The 23465-nt window shown below is 41.3% G+C and overlaps 1 protein-coding gene across 1 annotated transcript in view; it reads left to right on the top strand.

Moving 5' to 3' along the window:
• Positions 1-23465, top strand: part of LOC115646181 (unconventional myosin-X-like) — a 157202-nt gene that overhangs the window by 84545 nt on the left and 49192 nt on the right. Inside the window, exon 3 of the mRNA XM_030551743.1 lies at positions 22535-22693. Coding sequence (XP_030407603.1) covers positions 22535-22693 — 159 coding nt within the window. The remainder of the gene's footprint in view (positions 1-22534; positions 22694-23465) is intronic.

Genomic DNA, 23465 nt, shown 5'->3' with positions numbered 1-23465 from the left:
AAATAGTTGTGTGTAAGTATAAAGGCACAGAGCTCAGCAACCAGTTGTGCTGTGGCATCATCAGGGATAGTGTTCCTGACAGCTTGTATTTCATCTGTGTGTGGGATGTTTGTGTAGAGAGCCTCTACATCCATGGTGGCTAGGATGGTGTTTTCTGGGAGGTGACCAATGCATTGTAGTTTCCTCAGGAAATCGGTGGTGTCACGGAGATAGCTGGGAGTGGTGGTGGCATAGGGTCTGAGTAGAGAGTCCATATATCCAGACAGTCCTTCAGTGAGAGTACCAATGCCCGAGATGATGGGGCGTCTAGGATTTCCAGGTTTGTGGATCTTGGGTAGTAGATAGAATAACCCTGGTCGGGGCTCTAAGGGTATGTTGATTTCTTCTGGTGTTAGTGTAGGGAGTGTCCTGAGTAGATGCTGAGTAGATGCTGTAAATATGTAGAGTAGAAGTCTGTATATGCTCTTTTGAGAAAGTACTGGCGCTGAGGAGATACAATAAGGATTTACCCCTCTTTCATTTGTCTTCTCTGCTTCACAGGAGACCAAGATTTACAGTTTAAATTGTTGATCTAATTAATTGTCAATTTGCTAGTCGTGTGGGAGTAATGAGCTGACCTATCAAATATAAAGAGCTGTCAATATTTTTATCAGCCAGCGCAACTTATGTCTGTCTGTACATGTTGGCATGACATCCATGGAATAAACATGGTTCTGCAATTTATCACACACCTTTGACCATTTCACTTGCCCTTTGGCTGCTAATCCATCTCTTGGGGTATCTAACATTCCGGGCCTCTGAGTAGCTTCAAATAGCTGCCTTTGTTGTTTTTGTTTTTTCCAGTAACCTGCTTGCTAGAGAAATCTGCTCTACGATGAGTAATATACAGTCCTGAATCAATGATGTGTTTAAAGTTTGATAGCTTGCATTCCAGCAGGGGATTGGAGAGATGAGGTTCGTGGCTTTCCAATAGGTTGCACAGCATTATTTCTAGATGTACAGGGTGGAAGTTGTGACATTGTAAGCTACAGAAAAGCTATTTTAAGTCATTCTACAGGTTTCATTGGTACTCTCTAAGCCTGATATAATTGGGCTTCTTGTAAGTGAAGTACCTGGTTTTATAGGCAAAGAGATTGGGGGGTGGGAATTCACTAATAAATCATTTTGCATAATTCAGCTTATTATTTGTATTGTGGTAATGCCTGGCCTTGGGGGGCTTAGCCCCACTATACCAGCTACTGCAGAAAGAGATGGTCCCTGCCCCAAAGAGCTTTCATGTTAAGTAAGAGGTTACCATGGCACATCGAGGAATACATGAGGGTGGAGTATAAAGATTTATTAGCACTTACTTGGAATAGCCTACATAATTCATTCACTGCTACACCACTTGTGAGTAATGCAACTGTCCTTACCACATGCTGCTAACACTTTTATATCGCACTGCATCATTATGCACCCTGGAAGATCATTCTGAACGAAGCAGGTCTTCTGTGGTTCACTGGCTCATTCAGTGTGCAAATCTTGATTACAACATGTTTTAATAGTGTAGTACACAACTAGGGTAACTATGCATGTGTGCACTATGTAGCCTTCCTTCATCTTTTACTCTGGCTGATTGACAGTTGTTAAAAATATCATCGTTAGTCTTACAACTATGCACATAGGCTCATAACTCAACCACGTCAAAACCAAGAGCTCTCTTCTTCCACAGTGGTTGAATTTCTCTTTTCTATCCTCAATTGTTAGAACTGTTCCAAACAAAGTGTGCAACAATGCTTTTATACTGGGGAATAGGTGTGTCCCCGTCCCCCCCACTTCCATCATTCTGCAAGACTGCTGAACTGCTTTTGCCCAAATTAGAAACAAAACCAAAGTTTGTGTGTGTGTAAGAGAGAGAGAGAGAATCATCTTTGAGCAGAACAAGGACTGGAAATTTTAGCTAGCTTATTTGGGGGGTGGGAGTGGGAGCCTGAAAAAGGAGCTCGAATAGAAATTCTTGGGCAGTTGTAAGTAGCTGTGAGCAGCACACTAGCTATAATTAGTTAGTTAACATTGCTTTATCCCCGTGCATAGAGGTATGATTTCAGTAAACATGAGTTGGTCATGCTTTGAGGGTGTGGAACATGGTTTCACAGTCCCAACGAAACATCCTCAGGCCAACTTTTTGCTATTATGAGACATGCATGCTCCGGCCTGCCTCTTTGGCTCTCACAGGAAAGATTTTTCCTACTTTGGTTAAAAGTATAGAGAGGGGGAAAACCAGCCTTTAATTACGCATGCTGTGTAATACATGCTCTTCCCTCTCTGACACAGGTTGACTCAGTAGTGGCTATTTAAAGCAACAAGGCTTGGCTGTAGGTGTGGTTCTGTCAAATTGATCACACATCAGTGGAGCTGGAAGACTTCTTACAAAAGTAAAATCTTGATTATTTCATAATCTCTGCCCTTCCTGTGTCCAGCGAGGTGCCTTGGTAATTTTTATAACAGATTCCTTGTAGTGTACAAGTCAAATGAAATGAAGCTGGCACAATGACAGGTGGCAGCAGTATCAGTGTTGCCAGCCCTTGTGATGAGTGGGTGTCTTGCTAAAAGCTGCAGCTGCTGGAATCAAGACACTGGAGAAGTGTCTGTTTTCAGTTGAAGATAAAAGCTTGAAAATATGAACAGGTTTCAGTGGTAGCCATGTTAGTCTGTATCAGCAAAAAAACCAAGGAGTCCTTGTGGTGCATCATAAAGACTCCGAAATCAGCAGGCAAAATTGATTCATTATTAACAGTAAACTTATTATGATTTTAAACTAATCTAATTATTTTAGGGGCCCTGATCTTTGGTTTTTGAATGCTTGGGGCTGTCAGTGTGGAGTATGTGACTTGTATAGTAACCATAAGTGATCTGGAGAAAGGGGTAAACAGTGAGGTAGCAAAGTTTGCACATGACACTAAACTGCTCAAGATAGTTAAGACCAAAGCAGACTGTGAAGAACTTCAAAAAGATCTCACAAAACTAAGTGACTGGGCAACAAAATGGCAAATGAAATTTAATGTGGATAAATGTAAATTGCACATTGGAAAAAATAACCCCACTATACATAGAATATGATGGGGGCTAATTTAGCTACAGCGAGTCAGGAAAAAGATCTTGGAGTCATCGTGAAGAGTTCTCTGAAGATGTCCACGCGCTGTGCAGAGGCGGTCAAGAGAGCAAACAGGATGTTAGGAATCATTAAAAAGGGGATTGAGAATAAAACTGAGAATATCTTATTGCCCTTATATAAATCCATGATATGCCCACATTTCGAATACTGCATACAGATGTGGTCTCCTCATCTCAAAAAAGATATACTAGCACTGGAAAAGGTTCAGAAAAGGGCAACTAAAATGATTAGGGGTTTGGAGAGGGTCCCATATAAGGAAGGATTAAAGAGGCTAGGACTCTTCAGCTTTGGAAAAGAGGAGAGTAAGGGGGGGATATGATAGAGGTATATAAAATCATGAATGATGTGGAGAAAGTGGATAAGGAAAAGTTATTTACTTATTCCTATAATACAAGAACTAGGGGTCACCAAATGAAATTAATAGGCAGCAGATTTAAAACAAATAAAAGGAAGTTCTTCACGCAGCGCACAGTCAACTTATGGAACTCCTTACCTGAGGAGGTTGTGAAGGCTAGGACTATAACAGTGTTTAAAAGAGAACTGGATAAATTAATGGTGGTTAAGTCCATAAATGGCTGTTAGCGAGGATGGGTAAGGAATGGTGTCCCTAGCCTCTGTTTGTCAGAGGATGGAGATGGATGGCAGGAGAGAGATCACTTGATCATTTCCTGTTAGGTTCACTCCCTCTGGGGCGCCTGGCATTGGCCACTGTTGGTAGACAGACTATTGGGCTAGATGGACCTTTGGTCTGATCCGGTACGGCTGTTCTTATGTTCTTATGTTCTCTTTGGGAAGGCTTGCAATCATCCCATCAGAACATTTTGCAGTCCAAATGCTCATGTTGATTTAGATGCTCAGGATATGCAGGTGTTTGGTTTGGGTGATGTCTCCTACTTATGAATGGACATCTGCAGGTTATGTGGGAGGAGTGAGAAAGGGAGGAGCAGCAGCTGGAGTGGAAGGAGATCTTCGGTACATGCCCTATCAACCAAGAGTTATCTGCTTGGCTGGGTGGACTGAGTCCTCTGCACTCTTCTCCTAAGTCCTGACTCAAAGGGCATGTCTTCATTACAGAGTTAACTTCCGTTCTTACCTGAGTCTCGACCCAACCCTCCCCCCCCCACTGTCTACATTCATAAACCTTTTGCTGGCTTTGGAGGTGCTTTAAGCTAGGGCTAGCTGACCTGGCTGGGTGTATAGATTCTACTTTCACTCAAGCTTGAATCTGCCCACTTTGCAGTGAAGATGCAGTTTTAAATCACTTAAGTGCTGATAGTCATCCAGTGGCTTCCCACAAATTCCCTGAAGTTGACTGGGAAAGAATCTTAAAATGTCTCAATGCAAAAAGCCATGGGACTTTCCCCAGACAACCATGAATGCAGAAACAGTGAGGGTACAATAACATGGGTGGGACTTTGCTGGCACACCCAGACTAGGCTAATCCAATGAGCTCACACGTCTGGCTCTGTTGATCTGTTTCCTTATTTCCTCGTGCGGGTATTGTAGTTTTGAGAATGCTTGGTGGAGATTTTGTAGGTGTTGGTCTCTGTCTGAGATACAACCGCATCTGCTCTAACCCCTCAGACAGAGACCAACACCTACAAAATCTCCACCAAGCATTCTCAAAACTACAATACCCGCACGAGGAAATAAGGAAACAGATCAACAGAGCCAGACGTGTACCCAGAAGCCTCCTACTGCAAGACAAACCCAAGAAAGAAACCAACAGGACTCCACTGGCCATCAAATACAGCCCCCAGCTAAAACCCCTCCAACGCATCATCAAGGATTTACAACCCATCCTGGACAATGATCCCACACTTTCACTGGCCTTGGGTGGCAGGCCAGTCCTTGCCTACAGACAACCTGCCAACCTGAAACATATTCTCACCAGTAACTGCACACCGCACCATAATAACTCTAGCTCAGGAACCAATCCATGCAACAAACCTCGATGCCAATTCTGCTCACATATCTACACCAGCGACACCATCACAGGACCTAACCAGATCAGCCACACCATCACTGGTTCATTCACCTGCACATCCACCAATGTAATATACGCCATCATATGCCAGCAATGCCCCTCTGCTATGTACATCGGCCAGACTGGACAGTCTCTATGGAAAAGGATAAATGGACACAAATCAGATATTAGGAATGGCAATATACAAAAACCTGTAGGAGAGCACTTCAACCTCCCTGGCCACACTATAGCAGACCTTAAGGTGGCCATCCTGCAGCAAAAAAACTTCAGGACCAGACTTCAAAGAGAAACTGCTGAGCTTCAGTTCATCTGCAAATTTGACACCATCTGCTCAGGATTGAACAAAGACTGTGAATGGCTTGCCAACTACAGAACCAGTTTCTCCTCTCTTGGTTTTCACACCTCAATTGCTAGAACAGGGCCTCATCCTCCCTGATTGAACTGACCTCGTTATCTCTAGCTTGCTTGCTAGCATATATGTACCTGCCCCTGGAAATTTCCACTACATGCATCTGAGGAAGTGGGTATTCACCCACGAAACTCATGCTCCAAAACGTCTGTTAGTCTATAAAGTGCCACAGGATTCTTTGCTGCTTTTACAGATCCAGACTAACACGGCTACCCCTCTGATATTTAAAAGGAATATATCATTGGTGTCTGAGGAAGCAGCTGTTAAAATGAATGGGATAGTTCATACCTCAGAGCTATGTTTCAGGCGCTCTCCAAATTCTGGACAGGTGTGTCTGCTTGGAATACACTTGCTTCACATTTTGAAAGTTTTTTTTTTCTTTGCAAACATAACAACTAGGTACTCCCTTTTTTTAAACCATGAAAGCTGAGACTTCAGTGTCTGATTCAAAGCCCATTGGAGTCAATGGGTAGACCCTGGGAACAGGACTCTGGAGATCATTTGAGAAATCTGTCCATACCTCTGTCCCCCAACATGCAGGACTTCTATGCATCCCGCACTTTGGGACACTGGCTGAACAAAGGTACCTTAGAGATAGACTTGATATTAAGGTTGGAAAGTCACACTGAAAAGAGAAATTAGGATGAATAAGAAGAGTAGCCCTTTGTAGATTTGTCATATTATGTGCTATTTTTGAAAATATATCACAATGTGCAACCGTTCCTTCACCTGGAGAAATGTACACCAGTCCTTTAACGTTCTGCAGGCTAGGTGTGGCGGTCTGTAGTGAATATATGGGAAAATAAATACTGTACACTTGTGTGGTTTTTTTTTAAACTCACAATCATTTGTGAGATGAGTAATTTGAGAGTAATCAGAGGATGTTGCTACTATGTGTATGATATTTGAAATAGGAGAAACAAAGCCAAGATTTAGTATATATCAGAGAGACTATTATAAAATATACGTTTAATCAAAATACTACCTTGAAAGGAACAATAACATTTCACAGTTGAGGACTCAGAAGCAAGGAAATGTGCAAACTAAGTTTGCATGTGTATCTGAACTCTGTGTCCATCAATTGTTTTTTGTCTTATACCAAGGGTATGTCTATATTACAAACGCTACAGTGGCACAGCTGTAGTGTATGTAGACAGATGGAATGGGTTTTTCTATCCCTGAAGTAAATCCACCTCTTCAAGAGGTGATAGCTAGGTTGATGGAACAATTCTTCTGTTGATCTAGCTGCATCTACAGCGGGGATGAAGGGGGGTTATGTTGGTCTAACTATGTCACACAGGGCTTGAAATTTTTCACAGCAGTGAGCAATGTAGCTAGGCCAACCTAAGTAGTAGGTGTAGACCAGGCCTTAGATTGTAAAATTTATGGGGTATGGACTGTCTTTTTGTTCTGTTTGTATAATGCCTACCGTAATGAGGTCTTGGTGCATGACTAGGGCTCCTGGGCACTATGGTAATAAAAATTATAAATAATAATTAGAGCTGTCAATTAATCACAGTTAACTCAAGCGATTAACTCAAAAAAATTAATCATGATTAAATTAATCTTGATTAATCACACTTATAACAAGAGAATACCAATTTAAATTTATAAAATATTTTTGGATGTTTTTCTACATTTTCAATATTGATTTCAGTTACAATACAGAATACAAAGTGCACAGTGCTCACATTATATTATTATTTTTATTACAAATATATGCACTGTAAAAATGATAAACAGAAGAAATAGTATTTTTCAGTTCACCTCATACGGGTACTGACGTGCAATCTCTTTATTGTGAAAGTGTAACTTACAAATGCAGATTTTTTTGGTTACATAACTGCACTCAAAAACAAAACCGTGTAAAACTTTAGAGCCTACAAGTCCACTCAGTCCTACTTCTTCTTCTGCTAATCGCTAAGACAAACAAGTTTGTTTACAGTGACAGGACGTAATGCCTGCTTCTTATTTACAGTGTCACCTGGAAGTGAGAATGTGCGTTTGCGTGGCACTTATGTAGTCAGTGTTACAAGGTGTTTACATGTCAGATATCCTAAACATTCGTATGCCCCTTCATGCTTTGGCCACTGTTCCAGAGGACATGCTTCCATGCTGATGATGCTTGTTAAAAAAAAATGCATCAGTTAAATTTGTGACTGTGCTCCTTGTGGGGAGAACTGTATGTCTCCTGCTCTGTTTTATCCGCATTCTGCATATATTTCATGTTATAGCAGTCTTGGATGATAACCCATCACATGTTCATTTTAAGCAGCAGATTTCACAGCAGATTTGACAAAATACAAAGATGATGCCAACGTGAGCACTTGACACAAGGTTTAAGAATCTGAAGTGCCTTCTAAAATCTGAGAGGGATGAGGTGTAGAGCATGCTTTCAGAAGCCTTAAAAGAACAGCGCTCTGATGCGGAAACTATAGAACCCAAACCACCAAAAAAGAAAATCAACTTTCTGCTGGTGACATCTGGCTCGGATGATGAAAATGAACATGCATCAGTCCGCACTGCTTTGGATCGTTATCAAGCAGCATCTATCTACGGTGACCAGACAGCAAGTGTGAAAAATTGGGACGGGGTGGGAGGTAATAGGAGCCTATATAAGAAAAAGACCTAAAAATTGGGACTGTCCCTATAAAATTGGGATATCTGGTCATCCTAAACCCATCTCACTTTCAGGTGACGTTGTAAAGAAGAAGTAGGCAGCATTATCTCCTGCAAATTGTAACCAACCTTGTTTGTCTGAGTGATTGGCTGACCAAAAAGTAGAACTGAGTGGACTTGCAGGCTCTAAAGTTTTACATTGTTTTGTTTTGAATGCATTTTTTTTGTACATTATTCTACATTTGTAAGCTCAACTTTCAGGATAAAGAGATTGCACTACAGTACTCATATGAGGTGAATAGAAAAATACTATTTCTTTTGTTTTTTACAGTGCAAATATTTGTAATGAAAAATAAAGTGAGCACTGTAACTTTGTATTCTGTGTTGTAATTCAAATTAATATATTTAAAAATGTAGTAAACATCCAAAAATATTTAAAAGGAATGGTATTCTATTGTTTAACAGCATGATTAATTGTAATTAACTTTTTAAATCATGCAATTAATTTTTTAATTGCTTGACAGCCCTAATAATAAAAATAATAATAATAATTGTGCATTTACATGAAAACACAATCTTCAATCACATACTTTTCTAAAATAATATAATGTACAGTAATAAGCATTTTTGCCTGTTGCAAACCTTAAATCCCTGAGTAACACCTTGCCGTGCTCTTTCAGTGCTTATTTTCATTGTCATGATGGTTCAGTTCATCGTAACTTTGGCTTTATATGATCTAAACTTTTTCTAGAATGTACTCCAGTAATTTAGTCAGCACCCAGGTATTATCTATTTTATTTCCAATTAACACCTCTTCCTTCCTTTGGTGCAATACAGGGTACAAACCAGTTAACTGTAAATCTGGTTCACTAGAGTTCACATGTGTGGTACAGCATTCTGTGGTTGCAATTCAGGGAATGAGGTAGTTAATGACAAATCTAAATTAATACTATATGTCCTATGGGATTGAAGTTAAATGCTTCAGGGGATAATTCACCATTTTGTCACGCACATTATTGGCCTGGCAACGCTGTTGACTGGAATAAATCCAGTGGCCCCACTGAAAACATTCCGTTGGTGGAGAGAAGAAAGGAAGGAAGTGAGGGTAGTAGAGGGAGCAGGAGGGAAGTAGCATTGTGGCTGGAATGGATGAGGGATGTTGGCAGTGGGCAGGTGTGGGATTAGTAGCAGTAATGGAACTGGAATTTGAGTAACTATGGAAAGCTGGAAGAAAGACCAGCAGCAGGAAGAAGTAGGCAGGAAATTAGGATGCCAGGCGAGCTACAAAGATCGCTGTGTGGACTTGTCACAGATAACTATGTACAGTTCTAGGTAATGTATGGTAATACTGGATTACTAGATATTTTCCCTGGTCAGACAATAACATGTTCGTCAGCCCATAAGCATATTTAGGGACTAGATCCTGCAGTGGCAGTGTGATGATCTGATGGGACTTTTCCGACTTGGCCTTCCATGATTTATGTTTTTTGAGTGTGTTTCATTACCATACATGACGGAGGAAGCCTGGGAGCTAGTGCCTGTCAGCACGCTGTCTTAGGTCAGCCAGTTAGCACTTGGCTCCGTACAGTGTGAAGTTCTCTTGGCAGTAACCGTTCAATTGTCGTCACTGCTGTGCGGGAGCATGAGACGCTTCTCACTTCATCATGTCAAGCAAAGCCCTTCGTACAGCTACTGGGAAACGGGATGTAGTTCGCCCTAGCCAGCCTTTCAGTCGGCATTGTTGATCAAGCAGGCAGTAAAACGTGCTTAACATCATGGTATTCACTCACAAATGATTGAAATACAGTGGGACTGGCTTTCAACTAAAAGTAGATTTTGTCTCGGTTATTTTTAGTAAAAGTCACGGACGGGTGACGGGCAATAAACACAAATTTGTGGGCGCGGTGACCTGTCCGTGACTTTTACTAAAAATAATGGGGGAGAGAAGGCTGGGGGGGGGGGAAGGAATGACAGGTGGAGTCCAATGCGGGGGCCTGACAGCCATGGCTCCAGTCCCTTCTGCAGCTACGGGGAGTGTGTGTGTGGGAATAGTCCCAGCCAAAGCTGTGGGGCAGGGGCACACAGCAGTGGCTCCGACCCCATCTGAAGCTATGGGGCGGGGCACACAGCCCCAGCCCTGGCTGAAGCTGCAAGGGGTGTGTGTGTGTGGGGGGAGTGCATAGCTACGGCTCCGTCCCCACTGCTGATAGCTAAAGCTGAAGTCAGGAGGTCCGGTAAAGTCACGTGACCTCTGTGACTAAATCATTTATTGACTCATAACAAACGATCCAGTAAAGTAGAATGGATGTCCTAAATTGTTTCAGTGCACTGAAATGTGCCAGTTGCAACTGTGACTGTGTCAAAGCTCTGCTTAAAATTATTTTGTGAGAATATTCATGTCACCATAAGAGGCTTTCCCTATACTGTGTTCTGGTTTTCTCCTTTCCCAGCCTGCAGATTCTGCCTGCCTCCTGCAATAGCTGAGTGACTGTCACCTTCTAGCCTCTGTTGGAGTTGAGGGCACTCAGCACCTTGCAGGAACTGGGCCTTTGTTTTCAGAGTGAATGCTGAGGAAACCCACTTAATTTTTGAAATCATGTGATAGTAACTCATTCAGGAAAATTTCATATGAGGCATTTCTAACAAACCTGCCGTGTTCTGTTGCATTTCACAGTGCAATTACCTCCCTTGCTTTCTCCTGATGAACAGTCCCCCTGCTAGTCGTGCCTGATATTAATGTCATAAATAACGGCATACTGGTGCCGCTGCAGTGTGGCTTACTCACTTAATCACACACCCGCATACAGAGAACCTTTTGTCTCGGGCAGCAGCCATGACTGCAGAATGTTTAGTCTTTGCTCCCCTAGAATGCCGCAAGGCTAATAAGCATACGTAGGATGAGAGTAAAATAGCAGCTTACGTTGGTGCAAATTATTTCCTAATTCCCACAGGAGGTATGGAGATGGGGCTGCAAGGAACAATTTGGCAAAGGTGTGAAAGTGGGTTGTATATGGAGTAACAAACTGCAAATCCTTCCCCATTTCTCCCTACCATTTGTGGGTGTGGAAGGCCCTATCCTGAGGCAGTTCTGCTGAGTAGAGGGGCCATAATGCCAGGGGCCCTTGCAGGAGATATGCACCATTTTACTCACTGCAAATTACAGTGCCTTCTTTTACACGCACTCAGGGTGAGTTCAAGATGGTGCTGGGCTGAGGGAAAGGTAGGGACAAGGTCCGTGGAACATCAAAAGTGTCTATTTTCCTCAGCTTACGTAACAGGGCTACTAGAGTCTCAGTGACTGACTACCATGGCTCCGGGGGTTCTATGATGCAGCTGCATCCACTACTGCCCCACAGTTTGAAGGAGGATTCATTTGTCTCAGACCCTGGCAGAACTTATCAAAGGACAACCCACTTACTGCTTGGATTTGCATTTGGGACAAGACTTGCTTGACCGTGATGGCCTGACAGATGTTAAAAACAGACAGGCTAATTGTACTGAATTGGCCTCCAGATTTTGTTAGTGTAACATTTCACAAAGATTATCCATTTCTCAGATCCAGAGACAGTCCTGTCAATTGCCTGCAATAAAAAAACAAACAAACTCATTTTAAGACTAATTTTGTTACTTCAGCGGAGCTAGTGTAAGTGACAGGCTGCTAATTGAAGAGGCGTGTTCCAATTTTCATAGCAGGATGCTTTACTCAAATTCTGCCTGGTTTGTTCAATTGAAAATAATCATTGTTTATTTCTCATGAACCATTGAGCAAATACGAATTCAAAGCAAGGAGTTTGACTTGAACTCTACATTATATTGACAGACAAGTGAGCTCATTCAGTGCCATGTGTTATCTATAAATGTATTTCCCATCTCATGGAATATGAGGTGCAAAGAATGATAGTTGTGTTGATCTTCCTTCTGTATGTAACACCAGTTTCTTTCTCTCTACTGGGCTAATCACTGTGGTTTATCCTGAAGATGGATAGCAGATGGAGTATTTCTGCTACTTTTGTAAATTAGATGGCACTAGAGTGACAGCTGTGCATTTAGTCACTCCAGCAAACAAGGAAATGAACCAATTATGGGGGTGACCCAGATTGTTATTCTCCTGATGTTTGTTTGGCCTTGCTTTCTGATTCCATCTCCAACACCCCCAATTTACTGCAGTTTATTCTGAGGCCCCTTTCAATTATTTATCTACCAAGCACTCAGCCTTGGGGTTTGGTCCCGACTCTGCCACTCTGCTGCGTGACATGAGGCAAGTCACTTCACCTCTCTGTGCCTCTGTTCTTCTTCCCACTCTGTCAGTCTTATCTATTTATACACAGTGCCTGCCCCCAAATCTTGCTATCTCTTCCTACATGCGTGTGCAGTGCCTAGCACAATGGGGGCCTCAATTGCAGATGATGATGAGGGAGATTTGCAGGGTGACTTTGTTGACTATACAAACAGACAGGATGACTCTTCATTTGTGCTGTCTCCTGCCTCAAGTTACAAAAAGTTCTGATCAGACGTGCTAGAATGGCAGCTACAAAAATCAGGAGATTCTGAAGGCAGTCAGTTGATTGCACCTGAAATTAGGACATCCTTTCTACACTCAAAAGTTAAGTCAACCCAGCTTCGTCACTCAGGAGTGTAAAAAATCCACACCCCCTGAGTGATATTGTGAAGCCGACCTAATCCCCAGTGTAGACAGTACTAGGTTGACAGAAGAATTCTTCCATTGATTTAGCTACTGCCTCCCGGGGAGGTGGATTACCTAAAATGATGGGAGAACACCTCTCATCACTGTAATGAATGTGTATGCTGAACCACTGCAGCTGTGCCACTGTAGCTTTTCAAGTGTAGACAGGCCCTTTGTCTTTTGGCCTCACTCATTTGTGAGGTATCAAGGGGTAGCCATGTTAGTCTGGATCCACAAAAACAACAAGGTTTTTCTAGTTTTGTGAGGTCCTTTGCATTTCTCTGAACTGAACGTTGGGAGCTGCATTATTGTTGTGTTGGGAGGAGAGGAGGTACTAAAACAGTGTAATCTGCTTAAAGGATAAATTCTCTACAAAATGTGGGATTTATTTATCAATTAAACCACTTTTGTTGCGCAGTTGGGCAAAGGCTGAAACATCTTTACAAACAAATTTTATTCATTGAGGGCAAGATTGTCACTTGTCCTTTGGTGATCCAGACAATAGGTCTGAGTGCTCCAGCTCCTGCCCCTCAGCCCAGATCACCACTCTGAGCATTAGGAGGAGAGTCAGTGAGTGGGGTGGGCTCAGGGAGTGGGCAGGGTCTCTGGCTTCATCCATCCCCAGTATATATCAGTCAGTGGAGCTGGGTTGATGCAAGAGAAAGGATTCTGCTGTAAAGGGCTGTGCCAAAGTATTTCCTTTCCCCAGAAATAAGGGGGGAAACCAGGGGAAAAATTGTGACTTTGAGTTGCAATTGCTTCTCAGGGTTTTGTTTTTGGAGCAATGTAGCTCTGTACCTCCTTTACTCAGGTATAATAGCAATGTCTCAATCTAGGCTTTATATAATCAACACAGTTGAGGAGAACACGTTCCCACCCAAGGATCTTTCAGCCTGAATTAGACAGTCAATACATAGGGCTACATTATTTAATAGAAAAAATTCATTCATTGGTGGTACACCAGTGGTGGATTTGCCCAAGAAATATACCAGATAACCAGAGGATGGCCTGAACTCAAAGCATCATAGGTTTTTATGTCTCTGAACATGTTGTGTTTGTGTTGGTGGATTGTCTTTGGAAGGCTCTGTGGGGGGCAGCATGTATGAAAGAGCGTGAACAGAGAAAGGGTGATCATTTAGCGCACAGGGAAGTGGCTAGGAAGAAGGCACAACGATGAGTCTGAGAAGGATCCAAAAGGGGCTCCCAGGAGGGAGTCTTGGGAGGAGCTTAGACCATGGTAGGCATAGGAGGAAATGAGAGTAGGGATATAGGTGGGGCAGAACTGAGCAGTGCCTTGAAGGCCAAGGTAGTCAGTCAGTACAGGATCTGCCTGGCAATAACGCATTGGTAACAGAAGAGGGGCAAAAGATTTTAGTAGCAGTGTTATGGCTGGAGCAGGGGAAGATTAGACAACTTTTCTGTGAGTGTCTGAAATGACTGATAGGCAGTCTCCAGTGTTAATGAACTAGAAAACCCAAGTCTGGAAAGTGGAATCCACTCCTTGTCATCTGTTGCTTTCCCTGCCCTGGAAGGAAGACTGAAACTATAAGTGGAGCTACCAAAGGGGATCAAGAGTAGCTGGCAGGGGTTGAGCGAGTATTTCTTGGGGAAGTTGCCAGACCCAGTGTGGAGAAAAGCTGGGATCTGGGCTTGTATGAGAAGACTGTTAGAGGTGGTAAGGAGGAGCTGGTACCTGGGATGGGAGGATGCTACCCGGGACAGATAAGGAGGAAGGATTTTGAAATCCTGAAGCTGGTGGAGGGAGCAATCATCAAAGGCAGGACAAAACAGGGAGCAAGGCAGCAATGTGACAAAAATTGCTGGAAAAAACAGATGAGTTCCAGGTGATACATGCACATTACCACACTTGTTGTGGCAAAGACCAGTATCAATCACAATGGTGCAGGGGCCCATTTAGGCAGAAGAAATATCCCTTTCTTGCTAACCAAACAGTGCTTGTTGAAGCGGCAAAGAGTTCTGTGGCACCTTATAGACTAACAAACGTATTGGAGCATGAGCTTTCATGGGTGAATACCCACTTTGTCGGATTCTTGTTGGTTACCTTCAGCAGAAAGAGTGACTGGAGAAAATGGAGGTAGAAAAAGAATGTTTACTCACCTTCTTGTAACTGTGTTTTTCTTCGAGATGTGTTGCTCATATCCATTCCAATGGACAAGAATGGACAAGAACAACGGTTACGAGAATGTGAATAACTGTTCTTCGAGTGATTGCTTATATTGATTCCATTTAGGTGAATGGACAAGAACAACAGTTACGAGAAGGTGAATAACGGTTCTTTGAGCGATTGCTCATATTGATTCCAATTTGGTTACTCCTAAGGCTTACTAGGTGGTGGGGTCGGAGTTATGGAATTGCTGAGTGGAGCATTGCTCTGCTGAAAGCTGCATCATCTCTGACATGTTGGTTGATGACTGTGCACGTGGCACGCGCACACCTAATTGGAATGGATATGACCAACACATCTCGAAGAAAAACTCCATTTTGCAGTTAATCGCAAAAGAAATTAAATGTATGGATTACAATGGCATTTGTTAAAGAAAAACTAGTCTTGGGCTCTAGTAGACTGTTTTGCCTGAGGATCATATTGTCCCATGTGGTAAAATAAATGTTAATAGAATGGAAGTTGAAGGTCAGGTTTCCAGTGGGAGGGGGAAAATAAGGAGGGGAGGATAAAGAATCAAACCACAGTGTTACAGTGGTGTGTAATCTTATTGAAACAAACGCTACAGAAATTTTAAATTCTGCCCTTGCAGTTTGCTGCTTCTCTTTTGTGTTAAATTGTTTTGATTTCTAAGCACTCCTCTTCATCCCACATTTTAAATATTTACATTCTATTTTATATAACTAGAAAAGATAAGAGCTACAAAACATTTCTTTTTTAATCTTTGGGTCCTTGAAGGACTTCTGGTAACTTAAATTTTTCTCCCTAGGATGTTGCATTCCACAGCTTGTAATGTGAGCTCATGGCCTCTGTTCCCCACTTGGACTCACGTCTAGAAAGATTTTGTAAGATTTATTACAATAGGTCTTTTAACTTCTAAACAGAGGGGAAACATGAATGATTACCCTCCATACAGACCAACAGCAGAGAATGCGTAAAGTTATTTTAAAGCGGATGTTCTGGCTGTAAGCAATTTACTGGAATTTACCTACAAAAAATGGAATGATATTATTCTCTCTCTCAAATTTGCAGTACTAAGGCTGAAATTTGAAGGATGTTGTCCAGTTAAAATCCAGAACTTTATAAAATAATACAGACATTACCTGTGTTTTCTTTAAATAGAGATAAATTTAATAAACAATTTTATAATCTAATTGTCAGTTATGCTTCTTGTTCACTTTTTGCACCCCACTCAGGGCTCATCCACATAGGAAGTTATACTGGTATAACTATAGTGGTTTAACTGCCTGTGTAGACACTAAAACAACAAGGAGTCAGTCCGGTGGCACCTTAAAGACTAACAGACTAATATTTGGGCATAAGCTTTTGAGGGTAAAAAACCTCACTTCTTCAGATGCATGGAGAGAAAGTTATAGATGCGGCATTATATAATGACACTCTTAAACATTCTTATTCCACTTTAGCTAAAACTGTTTCCAAAGCAACGTAAGCTAAATAAAAAATGGCACTCATATCAGGATAAGAGTTCCTACCTAGGGATTTATATAGGTATATCTATAGCGGTTTAAATTTATGCCTTACCTTATACTGGTATAACTTCCCATATGGATATGCCCTCAGTTTGAGCAATGAAAGGGGGAGGCCTGTCAGTTTCCCTTTTGTTTATAGTTAAATTCATTTTCTGGCTTCCATGCATTAACAGGAAGTTGTAGGTCTTGGGTTGCATACACTTCAGGGAAATGTTTATTATCAAATGTTTCTGTAACAATAACTTCTGTAAAACTCACTTTCTCTGCCCGCACCTCTTTGAATTTTAGATCTAAACTACAGTACTTTACAATAACCTTCTAATTGTATAAATTCACATAATTAAAATGAAAGTTCCTTTCTTGCACATATGAATTTCAGTAGGGTGTCCCATAGCATTATATATGAAGCCTATGCACTCAACAAAATAATATAGATGTACATTTCAGATGCACGGAAAGTTGCAGTTTAAGTAGATCAGAATGGCAGTACAGAAAAATGTTCAGCTCCTGTACTTTATCCTGCATAAAAACACTTGAGTGTATTTCCACACCACAACACACATGCCAAAAAACAATGGCATCCTAAATTAAGCCAACATTTATGCCTGACTTAACACCAGTCTCCAGCTGCCATCATGATAGTAAACTACACCAACACATTAATACCCCTCTCCCCCGTTAACCAATTTTCAGTTCAACACTGTCACCAACAGCAGAACTGGAAGGGGGAAGAATTAATGTTCCCTGGAAATTATTTTTCACGCCTGCAGCATATATTCTGCTGGGGAGGCACTGAAATTACACCTTTTACCCACCAGGGTCTGCTGTAGCTCCAGAAGAGAGGGCAACTGGCTCACCGCCAGAGCAGCTGGTCGCAGAGAGGGAGGGGCATTTTGGCCTTGTGTCCCCGTCCTCTACTTGTACAAAGTTTCCAGTTCCCTTGGTCACCACCCTCAGTGCTGGATATTTCTGCTAAAATGATCAGAGATGAAATAGTTATAAACAGTGTTGACATTTAAATTGTAACTGCCCACGCCCAGTGAGATTGCTGGCGTGCTGCATCTGAACCATATGAGCTTCTACAAGTCAGTGAGTTTTTCCTGTCCCACACTCCGTGCTGGGAGTCACTTTGACTCAAAGCAAGTATAAATAAAAAGAGAATGACAGAATGAGTGAGCGTATGGAGGCAGGGATACTACTTGCATGGCATGCACATGACAGTGATGTCAGCAGGAGACAGAGCCTAAAGCCCTCAGATTGGGCCCCTAGTGTCTATACATTGAGTTACAAGTTAATTCCGCTACTGTCATGTTTTTCCATTAGTTCTTGGTTCTAAGGGCCGATTTGTTACTAAAGAGAAATTGATGCAGTGATTTTTTTTAAAGGTAATGATTAATGAAAAAAGATTCCTCGCTATTTTCATTAGAGATTAATCACTATGCAAAATAAAGTGGTATACTGCACATAAAGAAACAGGGAGGGGCAAACTAGTGGAGATTTTTAATGTTCTTTTAAAAAGCGTCCTTTGAATGATTTTAATTATAACGTTACACTTCAGTTGCATGGCTTTTTTTTTACTTTTCATAATTCGTCAATGAATTATTGAGTAGATTTTTAAAAAGGCACTTAGGGATCTGGGGCAAAATCAGTACTTGGCCCTGCTAGTAAGGAGAGAGGGCTGGACTTGATGACCTCTCAGGGTCCCTTCCAGTTCTGTGAGATAGGTATATCTCCATATATTTAATTCCCCTTTCTAGCTGTCTTTTCCTTAGCTGACTATGTTAAAGTCACAAAATCATTCCTTGTGTGACCTTGCTTCCACTCCCTCAATCATTTCCTGTTGTCTGTATTACTTCCAAAAGGTGGGTATAGTTTTCGCACTCAATACCCAGAACTGCGTGTGTTATTTCATGGGAGGCCTGGCAAATGGAAGGCTTCAGATGGTACTAGCCTTGAGTGGGTGGGTATTTATTTATTTATTTATTTATTTATTTATTTATTTATTAATTAATTAATTAAGCACTGGATGTTGGTCTGCTTTCAAGTGAAATCAGTGGAATTTTACCATTGACTCAGAGGGAGTAAAGTTAGGCCAACAATGAGCATGTTTGAAAATCCTATCTATTATGTCCCTAAAGTTCTAAACAGAAGTGAGTCAGAAAGTTGAGGTGTGGGGTTATCTCTGGCCCACTTCTCTTGCAAGCTTTGATCAAATCAGGGCAGATTATCCACTGTTTTAATCTCATCTTTCTTCATTCCCTCTCCTCCTCTCTGCCTATGTCACCTTGCTAATGTTAACATTTATCTAATGATCCCTGCTCATCCATGTAACATTCAGTATTTTTAGCTGAGAGAAGTCTAACATAGTGGCCTGTATTTACCTGCCTTCAGTCATATTTTCCCGCTTCTCCAAGTTTGGCACTAAACCAGTTTTTCTCCAGTCCTCAGGTGTGTGTGCTCTGTTTTTAGCAATTTAATGGTATCTGGGGATTTGGCAGTTCCCTTTCTAAATTCCTTTAGAACCCTGGAGGGTTCATGCTTGTTTTTCTTTCACACTTTGTTCCCTCCTGACCATAGTTCACAAATAGTCTTCTCCTCACTATTGTCTGGTCAATAGTCACCTTCATCTTTGCTTTATCTATGGTGTGTTTACCTCTGCAGGCTAGTCATTAAGCATTTCTGAGGTGTCACTGTCCTCACCGGGTGGGGTGCCCTTTACTCCTTTAGAGAGACCTATTTTCTTGTGTATTTTCAGAGCATTTGTTTCGTTTCCAGTTATTCCACACTCTGTGTTCCCTTCTATTTTAACCTCGAACTGATTTTCTTGCAAGACTGAGCCTTCCGATTGTATTCCAGTTTTGCTGCCTCTCCCCCCTCCATGGTAATTTTTAGACCTCTTACTTTTATTTTGCATACCCTTTCTTCCTTAGGATTTAATTCATAGCTTCCCTATGCATTCAGCATGTACAAATTATCTTCCTGGTATATTTATATCTTGAGAGGAAAGCATTTTTGCTGAGTCCTCATCTAGTGCTATCTTAAATTTTGTTCCAACCTTCCTGTGTGTTTTGTATGACCCTCCGATACCGCTGCCAGTTCAGAGAGGGTGTTAGGTTCTGTGTTCTGCCAAAGTTTGATCTTTTAAAGTACAGAAATCTGCTTGTTCATCTTCCTCTTCTAGTGCTTGCATTGGTTCTGTAACCTGTAATGGTGTTGTGGTCACCCCACCCCCGCGGGTTTCCTGTGCTACAGTATCTCACACTGTGACCTTCTAATTAGTCCTTGCAAGGTTTAAGGTTGTTTTTTTTTCTTTTCACCCTTGTTTCATTCCTTTATTTATTACTGATGCTAATAGTGTTTGTGCTTAACTATTCAGGAACTCCCTGCTCACCTGCGTGACCTGCCTGGATTCTGAGGCAGGAATATGAAGGAAATTAAAATCCCCTAAAAATAAATCCCCCCTTTAAAAATGATTTTTGTCTATTTCCTTGGCTAGTGCTTACTCCCTTTACATGACCCATACCCTACAGGAAGCTGACTTCACACACAGTTTTTTTTTCTTTTTGGCTTCTTAACCCTTCTCAACATAACCCATTTTGTTTTAATTTCATCTCTTTCCTCTTTGATAGCCTCTGCTCAAGTTGCTCATTTCTCTCATATAATGCTATCACTCTTCAGTCATTTCCTACGCCCTCCGCCCCTCTTCTTTTTGTCTGTTCCCTGCCCATGATATTCTTCCTTCTATCCTGTTCCTTTTGCTTTTCCACCATATGTCCTGTATTTATTAATTAATTTATTAATACATTTTCTCTGTTTGACATTGTGATAGAGTTTAAGGCTAGGGAACCACCAGATCATCTAGTCTGACATCCTGTATATCACAGGCCACCAACACTACCCAGTGCCTGAAAACTAAACCCAACAACCAAAATTAGACCAAAGTTTTACAGCTCCCAGGAAACTAGACTGTTACATGCCACAGGCAGAGAATAGGAGGGACCGAGGTGTACGAGTGCCCAAGGCCCCAGCAATGGCAAGGAAATTATGCCTGGCTCTGTTTCCAGACTCTGTTCTTTTTGTATGATTTAGTCTTAAGGACTCTAAAAATGTTTGCAGGCCACAGATTTGTTGTGACTTCATTTACCTTTCTGTGCCCCAGCTTTCCTCCTGCCCGTTCTCTCCCTCCCACCACTGCCTGGTTTAATTCCCTTACCCTCCTATTTGGCCATTCCAAACAACTTAAATCTTCCCTGATCAAGTGTTTTTCTTGTCTTCTATATCCAACAGTTCTCCCTGCAGAACACTGTCCAGGGCCTCCAGAAGCTGAATCTTCATTTGCCCTTAGTTAACCATGCATCTTCTGGATCAGCCTGGGTCTTTGTGAATGTGCGTGCAGTACTGAGAGGTTTTGGAAGTCTGCCACTTTTGTTAGAATTGTAAAGTTTTCTGAATTCTTCCTTCTCTTCCACAGTATTTGTTCCAATATGAATAATACCTAGTGGTGGTTCTCAAACTTTCTGCCACAATTCTGCGTTCCATCCTCGTGATTTTTAATGGACTTCCCAGAAGGCCTATTATTCTGATAATGATCCTGAATACTGAATTTCTTCAGCGTTACAACCTGTTTCTGCCTTCCATTCAGTCTGTAACTGATCTTGGTCTCCTTCCTCCCTCTGTTTCTGTTGTAGCAATGACATGGTTTTCACTGTTTTACTGTGTCTAGTAGTGGCAGGCCTCTATTTTTGCAGAGTGGCTTCCTATAATTCTGAACATTACTGCACCTGTTCAGCTCCTCATTAGAAAAAATATGTTCAGTGTTTTTCTCTGAAAATATTTGGGTTTTAGACGTTTTTTCTTTTCCTGAGAAGACTTGGCATCTTGCACCGTATTGTTCCAGTCTCCAGTAACATGAAATTTGTAGCCCACATAGGCAACTCTGAGGTGTTCACAACTAGTTAGACTGCCAGTTATCACAATCTTTAAATCAGAAGAAAGCTTTATAAATATTATTTCAGAAGGCTTTGGAAGATTTTTTTCATGTACCACATTATTAAAATCTCTGCATATTTTCCCAGTGTTTGGATTTCTCAGTTTTTAAGGGTGATTATGTTACCAGTGAATAAGATTGCCAAGTAGAGTTGGCTATATAAATAAAAAAGCAACTCCTACAGAAATTATTTTTATGATATATTCAGTGCATATAGAGGTTAGCTGCCAGGAATGTGAATTGAAAAAGAAACAGGAAACTGAATTCCAAAGATATTAGAAACCTTGGTAATGATTTTGTCACAAGAACCCATACAAGGTGATTTACTTGGATTCTGTATGTAAATATCTTCCAAGCAGATCTTTAGAACAACTGTATGGAAAATGCATGAACTCATTTAATGAGTAAATACTCTGATTGTGTTTTGTCCAATGCATTTTCATCACAGTCTGACCCCTGCTCTTGAAAAGCCTCACCACATGGTACTTAACCTGCACATTAATGTTGGATTAATGACCTAACATGTCATTGATCCTGATTGTAGAGTACAATGGAAAGATTTAAATGAGAGTTGGACCAAGCCCTTAAATGTTTACTTTGCTAGCAATGATTGAATCGATCATTTTTTATTTCAGACACTTGTTACTGCAAAACATGTTTCTTTCCGAGTGTAATTTCACTGAAATCAGTAGTGTTAACTTTAGAGAGAAATTTGTTCTGGTAAATGAAGTCCTAAATAGTGCAGTGTGCAATGATGGGACTTATTCACCTCAAACCGAACTGTCATCCTCTGACTACTCATTATGTAGTTATTAGTAACCTCAGGAGTAGTTTTTTCCTGTGCAGGTCTACAAGGCTTATGTCTCCCATAAATCCTCAAAATAGGTATAAATTGGACGGACATGGTGAAGGTGCTTTGTTTTGACCCTCTGAATTTCACCTCTGTCCAGTTTATCAGCTTGAACAATACTTTTTTGTATAGCCATGATACTTTAATGCACTGCCTGTTTTTCCTCCTTCAGGTATTCACTTACAAACAGAGTACAATCACGCACCAAAAAGTAACAGCTATGCATCAAACAAGTGTGGAAAGTGTGGAAGACATGGCAGCGCTCGTAGACCTCCATGAGGGCTCCATCATGCACAACTTATTCCAGCGATATCAGCAAAATAAAATTTATGTAAGTATCTTCTGAAACAAAAACCATGAAGAATGTTTTCCTGCATGTAACAGAAATATTTTACGCTGATCTAGCACCTCCCATCCCCTAAATTCTTCAGTCTATATAAACGCATAGGACTGAAATGAATCCATCTATGTGTTGGAGGCTGACTTTCCACCAGAAAAAAATGGAGAGAAAGTTTGGTCAAGGACTCCAGGGAAACCCCTGCTTATGAGAAAAGTGCAATGGAATCTTTGATGTCTATGAAAATCAGACACGATACTGATTTTTAAGGTCTTCCTGTTTTATTCGTTAAAATATGTTGGGACAGGACAGGAGAGCAAAGATGCTGGGTTTTTGTTTGTTTTGTTTGTTTGTTTGAATATACTGCAACAGATGAAGTTGTGAGAAGATTGTCTGAGAGGACACAATGGAACAGTGCTTCTCAACTTTTTCCATACTGAGTCCTCCTCTGGGGATCCCACCTGGCCAGGATCTAGCTGAGACCCTTCTCCCATTCTTCAATATGGGTAGGACAGGGTGGTTATCATGATCCCACAAGTGGAGAGCCCATGCCATAGAAATTGGTCAGATTTAGGAGCTTACATCAGTGGAAGCAGCCGGGTGCTCAGGGCCTCTGAAAATCAGACCATTAGTCTACATGGAGTTTTATTTTTCTTGACTTTATATTGGCCACTTCTGTGGCTACTAGAGTTTAAATTTTACTTTTTAGCACCGATCTTGATCCCAGTCTAACATTATTGTGAGCAACTTATGGAGAACAATAATG

Source organism: Gopherus evgoodei, chromosome 2 (assembly GCF_007399415.2).
Source record: "Gopherus evgoodei ecotype Sinaloan lineage chromosome 2, rGopEvg1_v1.p, whole genome shotgun sequence".
NCBI lineage: Eukaryota > Metazoa > Chordata > Testudines > Testudinidae > Gopherus > Gopherus evgoodei.
Note: the sequence above shows the minus strand (reverse complement) of the source record. Positions and strands in the feature narration are given on the sequence as shown.